General features: G+C 35.8%; 1 protein-coding gene across 1 annotated transcript; it reads left to right on the top strand.

Annotated features, from left to right (window-relative positions):
- Positions 1–395: 395 nt before the first annotated feature.
- On the top strand, positions 396–10,748 carry LOC113090345 (formin-like protein 1). Its single transcript, XM_026256225.1, has 9 exons — positions 396–1,024; positions 6,966–7,049; positions 7,417–7,497; positions 7,634–7,707; positions 8,597–8,680; positions 9,219–9,341; positions 10,226–10,313; positions 10,398–10,474; positions 10,559–10,748. Exons 1-9 carry the CDS (start codon positions 878–880, stop codon positions 10,665–10,667), a joined length of 867 nt encoding a protein of 288 aa, XP_026112010.1. The 5' UTR covers positions 396–877; the 3' UTR covers positions 10,668–10,748.
- The last annotated feature ends 1,948 nt before the right edge of the window (positions 10,749–12,696 follow it).

Below are 12,696 nucleotides of genomic sequence, written 5' to 3'. Positions count from 1 at the left end.
AAGTTATTTGAAAGTGTGAATATATTACAATATTACTGTATTTGTTGCGTATAAGGGACTCATTTCAGAAATAAAAAACATTAAATGGTATCAACTCCAAACCCAAATAATTATAATTATTATCATTAATTATAAATATATACAAATATTTATTTTTACTTGTATTTGTGCTATAGATTTGTAGTTACAACTATTTGCACAAATCTGAGGTCATTCCGAGTGTGTGCACTGTAATGTGGTTGTCTTTAGCATCCTAGCAACAAACACCAACAAGTAACTCGAGACACTGGTTGTAGATGGACATCTGAGTCAGTATCAGGTGTTCATTAGACACACACACACACACACACAGTTACAGATCCAGCACTAGGACCCAGAAGCTTCCCAGTCCCCACCTTGCTCTCCCACATCACTCACTCACTCCTCTCCTCCCTACCTGAACTACTCACTCCAGGATGGAGCAGACAGATGTCGCAGAGACCAGAAGACGACTAAGACACATCCAAACAGACAACAGCCGTGCCTACTGGTGTCATTTTTCTTTCTGTATACACAGCCTGTAGGTTTTGCCTACAGCAAATGGACAACGCCATCAGAAGACTAGAAAGAACCTGAACAAGTCAGCAACTATGTGAAAACCTCAACCTTTTATAGATTTAATAGAAGTCATTTCTATAGTATTCAAGCTGGATTTTGTTTTGGATTGTGTTTCTGAAGTGTCCCACCATTGGACTTAAACTGCTACACCTGGACTAAACAAGACCTCACACACAAGTGTTTAGAATCAACCAGCAAGTGTAAAGTTGTAGTTGTATCTCAACATTTAGGTTATCTGGACTGTATATGTGTACTTCTGCGTGTAACTCTGCATACAGCCATGGGGAACGCAGCTGGAAGTCTGGAGATGTCACCCGGACGGGACGTCAAACGGCCCCTCAGCACTTATGGGCAGAAACAGCCACCGACCCCTAAACTGCCCCTTCCACCTGAGGATGAGTTAGAGGAGAGATTCAGCATGGTGTTGGTATGTACATGATAAAATATCCTTTAATGCATTAGACTACAATGGGGTTCAGCTCTAATATGTATTTTACTTTAGAAGCGCTCTACTGATTTGGCATGTAGAAAAAAGCACGTTCAAGTACAGTACTGTATGAATGGTTGAAGCTGAGATGCTCCACTGCACTAATATGTTTGATATGCACCATGATATGCATCTCTTTGCATGCAAAAGCACGAGTCTGAATGACATAATACAGCTAGCTGCACCATGTGAGGTTGTAGACTGTGATGGAATGTGTACTGAGGTGATTGCATTCATATGTGTGTTAGTGAAATCTGTCAGATCTCCCGGAGTATGAGTGTTATGCATCAGCAAAGCTGTAATTGTGCAGCTAGGGGACTTTAATGCGTCATTAGGTGTTTTTCATGTGCTTTATCTACTTGTATCATCTGCATCTGATTTATGATGAGTGCACAGTATGCGAGTGTGTGGCTGTTTAATACTTTACTTGTTTAAAGTAGTAGGGGTTAATACAGTGATTACAGTTCTGACATTTATTCATCATAACAACATTCTTAACTGGTATGACCTTCTTGCTCAATGCTTCTTATAAGAAATCTTGGTTGCACTTTATTTTACACTACTTGTACTTAGATGTACTTATAGTGTGCTTACAGTGTATTTAAGAAAGTTCTGGTAATACAAGGTAACTACATGGGGGAGGTTTAGGGGTAGGTTCAGGGTTAGTTATTACATAGTTATTGTAATTACTATATAAATAGTATGTACATGAGGAACAGGACTGTAAAATAAAGTGCTACCAAAATCGTTCACCCAAAGATGAAGGGAAGGAAAAATGTACTTACCCTCAGGCTAGTCAAGATGTAGATGAGTTTCTTTCTTCATCAGAACAGATTTGCTCAAATCACTTGTTCACCACTGGATCCTTTGCAGTGAATGGGTGCCGTCAGAATGAGAGATTAAAAACATTATAATAATCCACACCACTCCAGACCATCAATTCATGTCTTGTGAAGCGAAAACCAAATAAGGAGAGAATATGCTCAGATCAAGCACCATTCACAAGAAAAAACAGCCCAAAAAAAAAGATCTAGACAAATATGTTGTTGTTGTTGTTTTTTAAATCGAAGATAAGTTAAAACAGTTAAAAATATTTAAATGTCGTGTTTGTTTGTTACAAACATACATGCAGCTTTCCACTCCACAAAATGTTAACTGATGAACTGAAGTGGTGTGGATCATTATAAAGTTTTTATCAGCTCTCATTCTGACGGCACCCATTCACTGCAGAGGAACCATTGGTGAGCAAGCGATGCAAATCTGTTCTGATGAAGAAACCAACTCATCTTCCTCACTTGGATGGCCTATAAGGGAGTAAATTTATAGCAAATGTTCATTTTCACCTTTAAAGTAGTTCCACACACCATATTTCAAATATACAATAGCTTTATGTGAGGAGCAGACAGAAATTTACTGAAACGGTTTTACATTATTTACTGAAACTCTTGACATTTGTGTTCATTGTGAAATCACATATTAGCCATTAACATCTTCATTTGTGTCCTACTGTATGGACATTTTTTAAGGGTTTTAATAAACATGTCGGTTAAAAGTATTATGATTATATAAATCCACACACCTTACCTCAATAAATAATACATTATAACAGCACAGACATGATCCAGCCCTGTTGGCATGCTGGCCGGTTATAGTTAAGGCCTGGAACAACCTACTTATCAACTAGTTAATCTATTTCAAGAAAACTGTGAACCAGATTCACTGTAGTTTATCTTACATGCTGGTTTCCAGTCTAAAAAGACCAAATCCAACAGTCCACATTACACAAGTACCTGTATTTAAAATGATTATTTAGCCAATGTTTTACTCTTTATATAACTTAAGTCTGGTTCTGGTGATTATTGGTAAAGTCAGATGTAATGTATTCCATGTTAATTAATTTACTCTGCCAATATCCTTAATGCTGTTCCTAAATCAGATAAGCACTCAACACTTTCCCATAATACAGCAGTGAAAAGCCATCTAAGTATTAGAGTCCACATGCAGGCTCTCCATCCAACTCAAACAACTTCATTTTATCCAGTCGCCATCTACAATGCCTACGGAGAAAGACAGAGTTTGCGAAATGCTGTTTGTATAATGGAAATAGAATGCAAATAATGCAAGCAGCACCAGCAGCATGTACGTGATAAAACGCACAATTAAAAGAGCAATCACTCAAAAACACACCTAGTCGGGGAACAAAACCTAAATATTACATGGCAAAGCTTCAGTGAGCTTGTTTAGTAAAAGTCACAAGTATTCAATTAAAAACGAAACTGTTAAACGATTAACAAAAGTCTTGCATAACACTCACAGTGGGCATACACACACACACACATTTAAAGAACTCTGAATTTTTTTCTTTATGATGCTGAATTTATGTGTATAAAAGCAATATAGTTTTCTCCTTGCCCGTGCATGTTATAGCTTCTAAAAGATTCAAGCTGATGCTTTCTACATCGCCTTGCCAAGGGGAGGAGTGCAAAACATCTGCAAAAACGACAGGCCTGTAATTATACAAATAGCCCGTTCAGTTATTGATATTTTGAAGGTGGCCACCCACCAAAAGGACAAACCATCCATCTTCAGCTACTCCTGCCTTCAGCTGATCTAGAAACACTCAGGACAAAAATCTATGAGATACAATGAATCAAAGTCAGCTCTAAATGTATTTCAATTTAATTATTACTGCAGAAATTAGTCATAGAAACTGATGGCTGATGGTTGAAAACAACAGCAGTACGAGAAAACATCAAGCTGAGCTCTTATGAGGTGTAAAGAGAAGAAATTATGCAATGTTTTTAATGTCTTTTTAATATCTACAAGTATCATCTGCATCTCATTTATGATGAGCAGTTATTTTATAATCACTAAGATGCTGTTATAGTTTTTATTATTTTGAATGTTTTATTTTTATATTTTCATTTTCATTAAAAGTTATATGTAATATATATTTAACTGAATGAAAATGAAATATATATATATACATACAAATATTGTTTTTATTAATTAGAATTTTGTTTAGACATTCTGCATCAGGTTCAGTTAAAACAATATGAGAAATGCTGCTTTGAGAACTAGCTGAAATAAATAATAATGAATTAAATAATTGTAGTTTAAGGCATGTGGGTTATTTGGGGAATTTAAGTTTCAGTTTTAGTTAATAACCCAAGTGTCTTAAAAATGTCATTAAAAATTTTTAATTGAATATATACATTACAAAATCCTTGAGGCGATTTTAAAAGTACCTGATTCGGCTTACACATATAGAAAAAAGCTCATGCAAATATGATAAGCTGAAAACAGTATAATCTTCTAGTATAATTCTGCTGAAGGTAAAGTGGTATGACGGCTCTGAATAAACATGTGCATTACTCTCTGCACGTGTACTGCAGTATACAGTTTGCTGCATTGCTGCATTGCTCACTGACGCACAAATTATTGGTTTACATGCTTGCACATTTGAAGTATTTTGAGGATTCAAAATAACATGTGAAGAAGTTATGTTAGCTGACCTTGTCCGGAAAACTGTTTAAATGTTTTCTGGGAATCTGGGATAGAAAAAATAAAAAGGACATAGAAAGGGCAGATGATGTGTTCAGAAACGAGTGAAAATCAAGCAATCAGTAATGGTTAAAAACTTGGAAGTGTTTTGTCCTTTGATTCTATTTTTCTCCAGTCTGCTTGTCCTTGTTTCACAAGTAGAAAGGGTCAGCTATTATAAAAGACAAAAGAAGCTATGAGATCTGAATTAAAACATGCAAAGATAACACTCGACAGATGCAACCTGACAACTATAAGCTTGACAATTATAATCAATGGAGCTGTCTGCACTGCAGGTATTCCATAAAAGAGAGAGAGAGAGAGACTGTTTGAGAGAGACTGTGTGTGTTTGCCCTAAAGCGATATTTCTGCAGATTGCTGTTTTTTCTTCCATTGACCTGTTTTGCAAATTAGGACAATGTGCCATACTTATGTGCCATATTTAGTAATTTAATATGCACTAAAATGAAATGACAGCAATATCGATATAACTTTTACAAGTCACATACTCTACAGCTCCAAAGATTTTTTAAATATTTAGTATTTTCTGCTAATCAAGGCTGCATTTATTTGATCAGAAATGCAGCAAAATAGTACAGTTGTGAAATAGTATAACTATTTAAAATAACAGTTCTTGAGTCTTTGGTCAGTCTGGGGTTCATAGGCGGGTCAAAAAAAGGCTAAATATTAGTATAGAGTTCTTTGAGATTTTTTGCAACGTTCCAAAAACAACTGATAAGATTCCTGAGCTATCAGCTGAAAGATAGAGCCAAGGAATCAGACACAAAACAAACACTGAGAATTCCCGTCATCTTTCACAGCAAAACATTCTGTTTCATTCTGTCAAAGGACCTCACCCGCTGTATGCAGAAAGTAAAACCACTTTTTGAGTAAAAAAAAAAAAAACGTAAGGGAATAGCAACACCTGTTCAAACCCTCCCAGGAACATTCTCCATGAAGAAAAACAACCACAGGACACGAATGTAATGATTTAATCAGTGGTGTTTGCTTTATATTGCTCATAGTCAAAGATTTGAACAAACCACTATTCCTGAGTATTAAACTACAAAATTTAAAAATACCACATGATTTACTCACTCAAGAAGAACTTATATTTTAAAATATCCTGGCTCTTCCAATCTTTATAATTGCTGTGAATGAAGTTTGAGTTTTTGAAGCCGCAAAAAGTGCATCCATCCATCATAAAAAATACTCCACATGGCTACGAGAGGTTAATTCTGAAGAGAATCGATGCATTTGTGTAAGAAAGAAATCCTTATTTAAAACTGATTTTCTAGTGAATAATTAGTAACCAGAATTACTAGTGACGGCCCTGACTGTCGTACACACATTTACAAGAGATGTAGGACATAGGAGTAGCGTAAGCTATACATTTATTTTTGAAATTGAAAACTTATTTCACCATTTTACTGTGTTTCCTGTATTTTTGATCAAGTAAATGCAGCCTTAGCATGCATAAGAGAATAGAAGATGACCTTGAAGATGATTATCATAATGTTTTACACGCAGCGTGCACACACTGTGTGTTCGGTATCATCCGATGCTCAGATGAGTCACTGATGAGGTAATTCTGTAGGGCCATAACAGTTTGTGTGTGTGCAACACAGATGCAAACACTCATGCTGTTCATAAATAATGTAGGAGTTCGTCATAGCAACAGGACATTCACACAGCACTATTCTGCCGGTTCAGAGAGGGCATTCTTAGAGTCATCATCCCTCATTATACATGTGATCTGTCCGCTGCTCGTAAACCGGCTCACAAGACGCAGCCGCTTACTCATCAGGTCATTTCTGACCATCTAACAAGTGTAACGTGTGACTGGTGCCACAGTAACTCTGCATTAAAACATAGAAATAGTCTGGGAAATGGATCGGAAGAAAATGTGGACTGTGCAAAACTTGCCCCGGAGATGTTTGGGTGCTATGGGCAGGGCGTTTTGTGTGTGTGTGAAAAGTTAATGCTTTTTTTCAGCATAGACACATTAAACTGATCTAAAGTGACAGCATATAAATTGAAAATGTTTCTGTTCCAAATGTTCAAATGTTGTTCTTTTGAACTCTATAAAAGTTTCAGTTCATTTTATTTTATATTAGATCAAATAAATGCAGCGTTCTCTCAAAAAAACACTTATTCTCTAAAAAATTCAACCATTATGGTTCCCAATAAAGTTCTTTGCTGAGCCTAAAAAAAGTGCTGTAAAAATGTTTTAAGAGTTTGCCTCATTGCAAAAGAACTAATGACTCTGTAGAATTAATACTAATGAATTCAGATTTACAAAAAGGCTTATGATTTGTCTCTTGCTCTGTGATTGTAGTTTTCCATGAATCTTCCACCTGACAAAGTGAAGCTGCTCTGTCAGTACGACAACGAGAAGAAATGGGAGTTAGTTTGTGACCAGGTGAGTTCAGGGCAGAAATATAAAAACATTTACTTTTTACATTTCATTCAACATACAGCTGTGTTTAATGTTCTAAATCACATATCACACCTTTAAAGGGGACATATAATTAAAAACAAAATCGTCTTTGCTCTTTAAAAAATAAATGAAATCATGTCACCACCATATACATAAATAAATATTCAGCAAATGACTGGCAATCATAGCAAGTGTCATTTACACATCAAAGTCTTAAAGGTACAGCAACATTAAAGATCATGAGGGTGGGAAATATTTATGAAAAAATGATTTATACTGCTTCTGATGCTAGAAATGTGACTAACTGTACGTGTGGACTTAAGGAGAACCTTCTTGTTTCTCTCATCAGGAACGGTTCCAGGTGAAGAATCCTCCGTCAGCATACATTCAGAAACTCAAGAGTGTATTAGAGCAGGGAGGAGGCAGAAAGGTACAGATATATGTTTGAGCCTGTATATGTGTGTGTGTTTAAATCTGAGAGTGAGATACAGAGCTTGTCCAGGTATTATCAAACTGAAATATGCAAATGATTTTAATTAATCAAATTATATGTGTGTGATCTGAAGTTTAAAAGGCGAGTCCAAGAATCCACACAAGTTCTGAGAGAGTTGGAGATCTCTTTGCGCACCAATCACATCGGGTAAGAGCCATCACATGACATGCAATGTTACTGACAATGCTTGTCACTTGCCTGATTACTGTACATAATAAATGAATAGACTTTTTAAAACTTCAAGTTTATCACGTAAAGGAATAGTTCAGGCAACAATCACAATTTACTGAAAATGTACTCACCCCCAGGCCAGCCAAGATGTAGATTAGTTTGTTTCTTCATCAGATTTTGAGAAATGCAGCATTACGTTACTTGTTTACCAATCGATCCTCTGCATTGAATGGGTGCCGTCAGAATGAGAGACGAAACAGCTGATAAAATTCCACAAATAACCCACATGCCTTACATCTGTCATTAAGACGTTTTATTTATTTTTTTACTTTAAACCACTGTTACTGACTAAAATACATCACTTTTTTCTGCCTAAAACAGCGATGTCTGAATCAGAAGAGAAATATGCACAAATTACAGAATGCACAAATCTCACAGAGCATCATTTGAAAACAGTATAAACAAATACGTTGGTGGATTTTGATGGGAAAGGATAGAATTTTTAACTGCAGTAAGCATTATTATGGATTATAGACTCTCATTCTGACGGCACCCATTCATTATTGAGGATCGATTGGTGAACAAGTGATGACATTTTCATTTCTCCTACATTACACTCTCCAAATTTGTTCCGTTGAAGAAACAAACTCATCTACATCTTGGAAGGCATGAGGCTGGGTGAGAAAATTTTCAGCTAATTTATTTTTATTTTTGGGTGAACTATTCCTTTAAATGCAGGTTTCTGAAATCTGGAAGTCTAGAAAATATCTGTGTCTACACTGGACTGTAATTACTTTGTCACTCATAATTTATCTCAGTTGAGCTCCTTTTGTTCTTCATTGTATTATTCTCTCTGTGTGTTCAGGTGGGTTCAGGAGTTTCTAAATGAAGAAAACAAGGGGTTAGACGTGCTGGTGGACTACCTCTCTTTTGCTCAACGTGCAGTCACGTGTGTACACACACACACACACACACACATTGTTCCAAGACACAAAAGAGGAACCTAAATTCTTAATGTGACAAGGCGTCTGGGAAGAGAAGATGTCCTGACCATCCAATGTCTGAAACCAGGCCTCTGATGCCATAGCTAACACTGCTGTTATATTCATCAGCTTGAGCAACACACAACAAAGAAACAACAAAGAAACACTTTACGGTGTTAAATTCATAGAATCTAATCATCCAAGGCTGTATTTACTCATTTTTTTTTTTAAATAGAGTATAAACAGTAATAATGTGAAAACATTAACAGGAATGTTCAATTTACAACTGAAAACCTGTAGTCTATTTGAATATATTTTAAAATGAAATTTATTCCTTTGATCAAAGCTGAATTTTCAGCATCATTACATCAGTCTTGAGTGTCACATGATCCTGCAGAAATCACTATAATAAGCTGATTAGCTGCTCCTTTCTCACTATGTTGAAAACAGTTGTGCTGTTGAATTATCATGGAATCATAGACAGACGTTTACTGTGTTTTACAGATATGACATGGACAGCTCTGATAATGGAAGCTTTGAAGAGAAATCTGTGGAAGATTTGACCACCAGTGCGACAAACTCCCCTACCCACAATTCCCCACGCTCAGGACGCCCCTTCACCACAAGGTCAGTTATGGAGTATAAACCACTCTGAAATGATGAACTACACATTTTGTTTCTTATATAAGCAATTTTTACATCTACAGTATATGTCATTTGTTATGAAGTTCTTTGGTCGTGAACCGAAGAAGAAAACGTGTTACCATGTCAAATAATGTAAATGTAAATAATTTAATATATAACATAAGTTCTACATTACTATTCCCAACATCACATACACTGACAATACAATCTACAAAAGGAAACATACACATACCCAATCACACAAACATGCACACGTGCGAAACACTGTCACTGTATTTCAAATATGTTTGCAATGTATTTTGAGATCGAAACATGCGATCAAACACACACACACACACACCCACACCCACACCCACACCCACCCACACACATCCAATCACTTCTATCAGCATCAACTGCATTCCTGTTACACTGTTTGTTTGTTTGTTTGTTTGTGTGTGTGTGTCTGTCACATACAGTACTTTTACTATTAACGATTCTGAGATTTCCAGATGTTACAAAAAAAAAAAAAATTATGTAGTTCTGCTTTTAATACTTTTTTCCTATTTAAACCAAATCGTCTGTTTATTCATACAGAAATTACTGTATATGCAAACATAAATATCTATATCACAATAAATAAAAAAAAAACATTATAAAGAAAAAATATATTTAAATAGAAAAATATTATATATTTTAATAAATAAAATATTAAAAAGATGTTAAAATATTTAAAATATATATAATCCCAAATAACAATATAATAATGAATAATTATATATATATATATATATATATATATATATATATATATATAAAAAAGACAAAATATAATACTTAATCAATATTGAATACAAATATTTCTTAATATTGGTTGTTTTGCTCAGGAAAGCTCTGAGATTTTCGCGTCTGCTCAGTCAGAAGAACCACCTGCACCTCTGCATCATGTGCCTCCGTGCCATCATGAACTACCAGGTACTTCTCATCTCTTACTCCTCTAATCTAGTCATGTCTCATCTCTTTCCTTGGCTAATGTGTGTGTGTGTGTGTGTGTGTTAGTTAGGGTTTAATCAGGTGATGGCTCATCCCAACTGTGTCAATGAAATCACACTGAGTCTCAACAACAAGAATGGCAGGTGAGAAAAGAGTGTGTGTGTGAGTGTGTTGAATGTTTTGTTTCTACAATATTCTACTTACATATGTGTGGGTTTTATTTTTAGGACTAAAGCTCTGGTTCTGGAGCTCCTTGCTGCTGTCTGTTTGGTTCGAGGAGGTCACGAAATGATTATTGCAGCCTTTAATAATTTCAAAGAGGTAAGAAAAGACTAGCCTTCTTTCTCTGTTCATCCATCTCACTCTTCTTATCATCATCTCCCACACTTCAGTGTGTCTCCTTGGTCTTATTGTGTACAATTCAACTCTGTGGGGAGAAAAAAAACAAAAAGGGATATATCTAAAATAAAATAAAAAATAATAAATAAATAAAATAAAATAGGTGAAAAAAAGAGACAAATATCAAATATTTATTATAAAAATACTATAAATACAACCAAAATACCAAATCATAATATAATATGAAAAATAAATAACATATCATATTATATCTGTGTCATAAAAATAATACCAAAAATTTTGTTTAATAAAATTTGATGAAATATACCAAATTATAGTAATAAAAAAAGTTTGTTTCAGTACAATAATAAAATAAATTAAAGCTGCAAGCAGCGATGAACGGGCCCTCGCACCCGGCTCACCGCAATCGTGTGGCTTTAGTAAAAAGGTTAAGGTGAGAAATATGCATTTCAAATCGCAAATATAAGTGGAATATGTCAAAGTCATTTATATGTGGCAATTTTCCTGTTGCCAATAGGTGGCGCTATCATTATAATGGAATATTGGCCTTCAGATGTGTTCAGGCCAGGAGTCTTATCGAACATGTGAAGTTTGGGGAATATCGAACATTTCATGCCTGAGTTACAACAACTTCTTTTCCTATGGCGAGACATCAAATTTTGTCATGGCGCCATGGATACGCCCTTTAACAAAATCTAAAGATCTCCACAATTTAACATTGCAAAGACCTTTAGATTAGAATGACCAAAATAAAATGTTGATGTCATAAAATTTATTGGAGTAGTTCCTTGCAGTGTAAAACATGACACTTCCTGTTGCCAGCAGGTGGCGCTATGACATTGACTGAATATGGGCATGTAGATCTGTTTAGGGCAGAAGTCTTATCCAACATGTGAAGTTTGGGGCAGATTGGACATTGTATGTCTGAGTTACAGCAACTTCCTTTTTCATGGCGAAACATCGAAATTTGTCAGGCCGCCATGGACCCGCCCTTTAACGAAACCTCAAGTCCTTCGCAATTTATTATCGTAAAGGGCTTTAGATTACACTGACCAAGTTTGGTGTTGATCTGAATAAATCTCTAGGAAGAGTTCGTTAAAGTACAACCCCTGAAAATGGCAAAAACAACAGCAATTTTGAAGGGAAAATTCAAAATAACCGACTTCCTGTTGGGATCCGGATTTCGTACCAAGAGACTTTTTTGTAGGTATTGGAGTGTTACATGTGTGTACCAATTTTTGTACATGTATGTGAAACATAGCTCGAAGCGCACTCCGTTGAAAGTGTATAGGTGGCGCTATAGAGCCATTCTGCCACACCCGGTGGAATATTGGCCTGAAGATCTGTTCAGGCCAGGACTCTTATCACACATGTGAAGTTTGGGGAAGATCGGACATCATATGCCTGAGTTATAACATCTTTTATTCACATGGCGAGACATCGAACTTCGTCGCGACGCCATGAACAAGCCTTTTAACGAAAACTCAAGATCTTCACAACTGAACATCGCACAGGCCTTTAGATTAGACTGACCACAAAAAAGACATTGATGTCATAAAATTTCTAGGAGTAGTTCGTCGGAGCGTAAAATATGTCACTTCCTGTTGCCAATAGGTGGCGCTATGACTATAACTGAATATGGGCATGTCAATCTGTTCAGCTTCGGAGTCTCATCAAACATGTGAAGTTTGGGGCAGATTGGTCATTGTGTGTGTGAGTTAAAGCAACTTCATTTTTCATGGCGAATCATCGAAATTCGCCAGGCCGCCACGGACACGCCCTTCAACGAAAAGTCAGGATCTTCGCAATTTAACATCGCAAAGGCCTTTAGATTAGGCATACCAAATTTGGTGTTGATTTGAAGAACTCTCTAGGAGGAGTTCGTTAAAATACAACACATGGAAATGACCAAAATTACACAAAATATGCTCATAATATTAAAAATAACCGACTTCCTGTTGGGTTTAGAATTTCGCTCCAAGAGTCTTTTTTGTAGGTATTGGTG

This window comes from Carassius auratus, unplaced genomic scaffold (genome assembly GCF_003368295.1).
Source record: "Carassius auratus strain Wakin unplaced genomic scaffold, ASM336829v1 scaf_tig00054514, whole genome shotgun sequence".
Classification (NCBI taxonomy): domain Eukaryota; kingdom Metazoa; phylum Chordata; class Actinopteri; order Cypriniformes; family Cyprinidae; genus Carassius; species Carassius auratus.
Note: the sequence above shows the minus strand (reverse complement) of the source record. Positions and strands in the feature narration are given on the sequence as shown.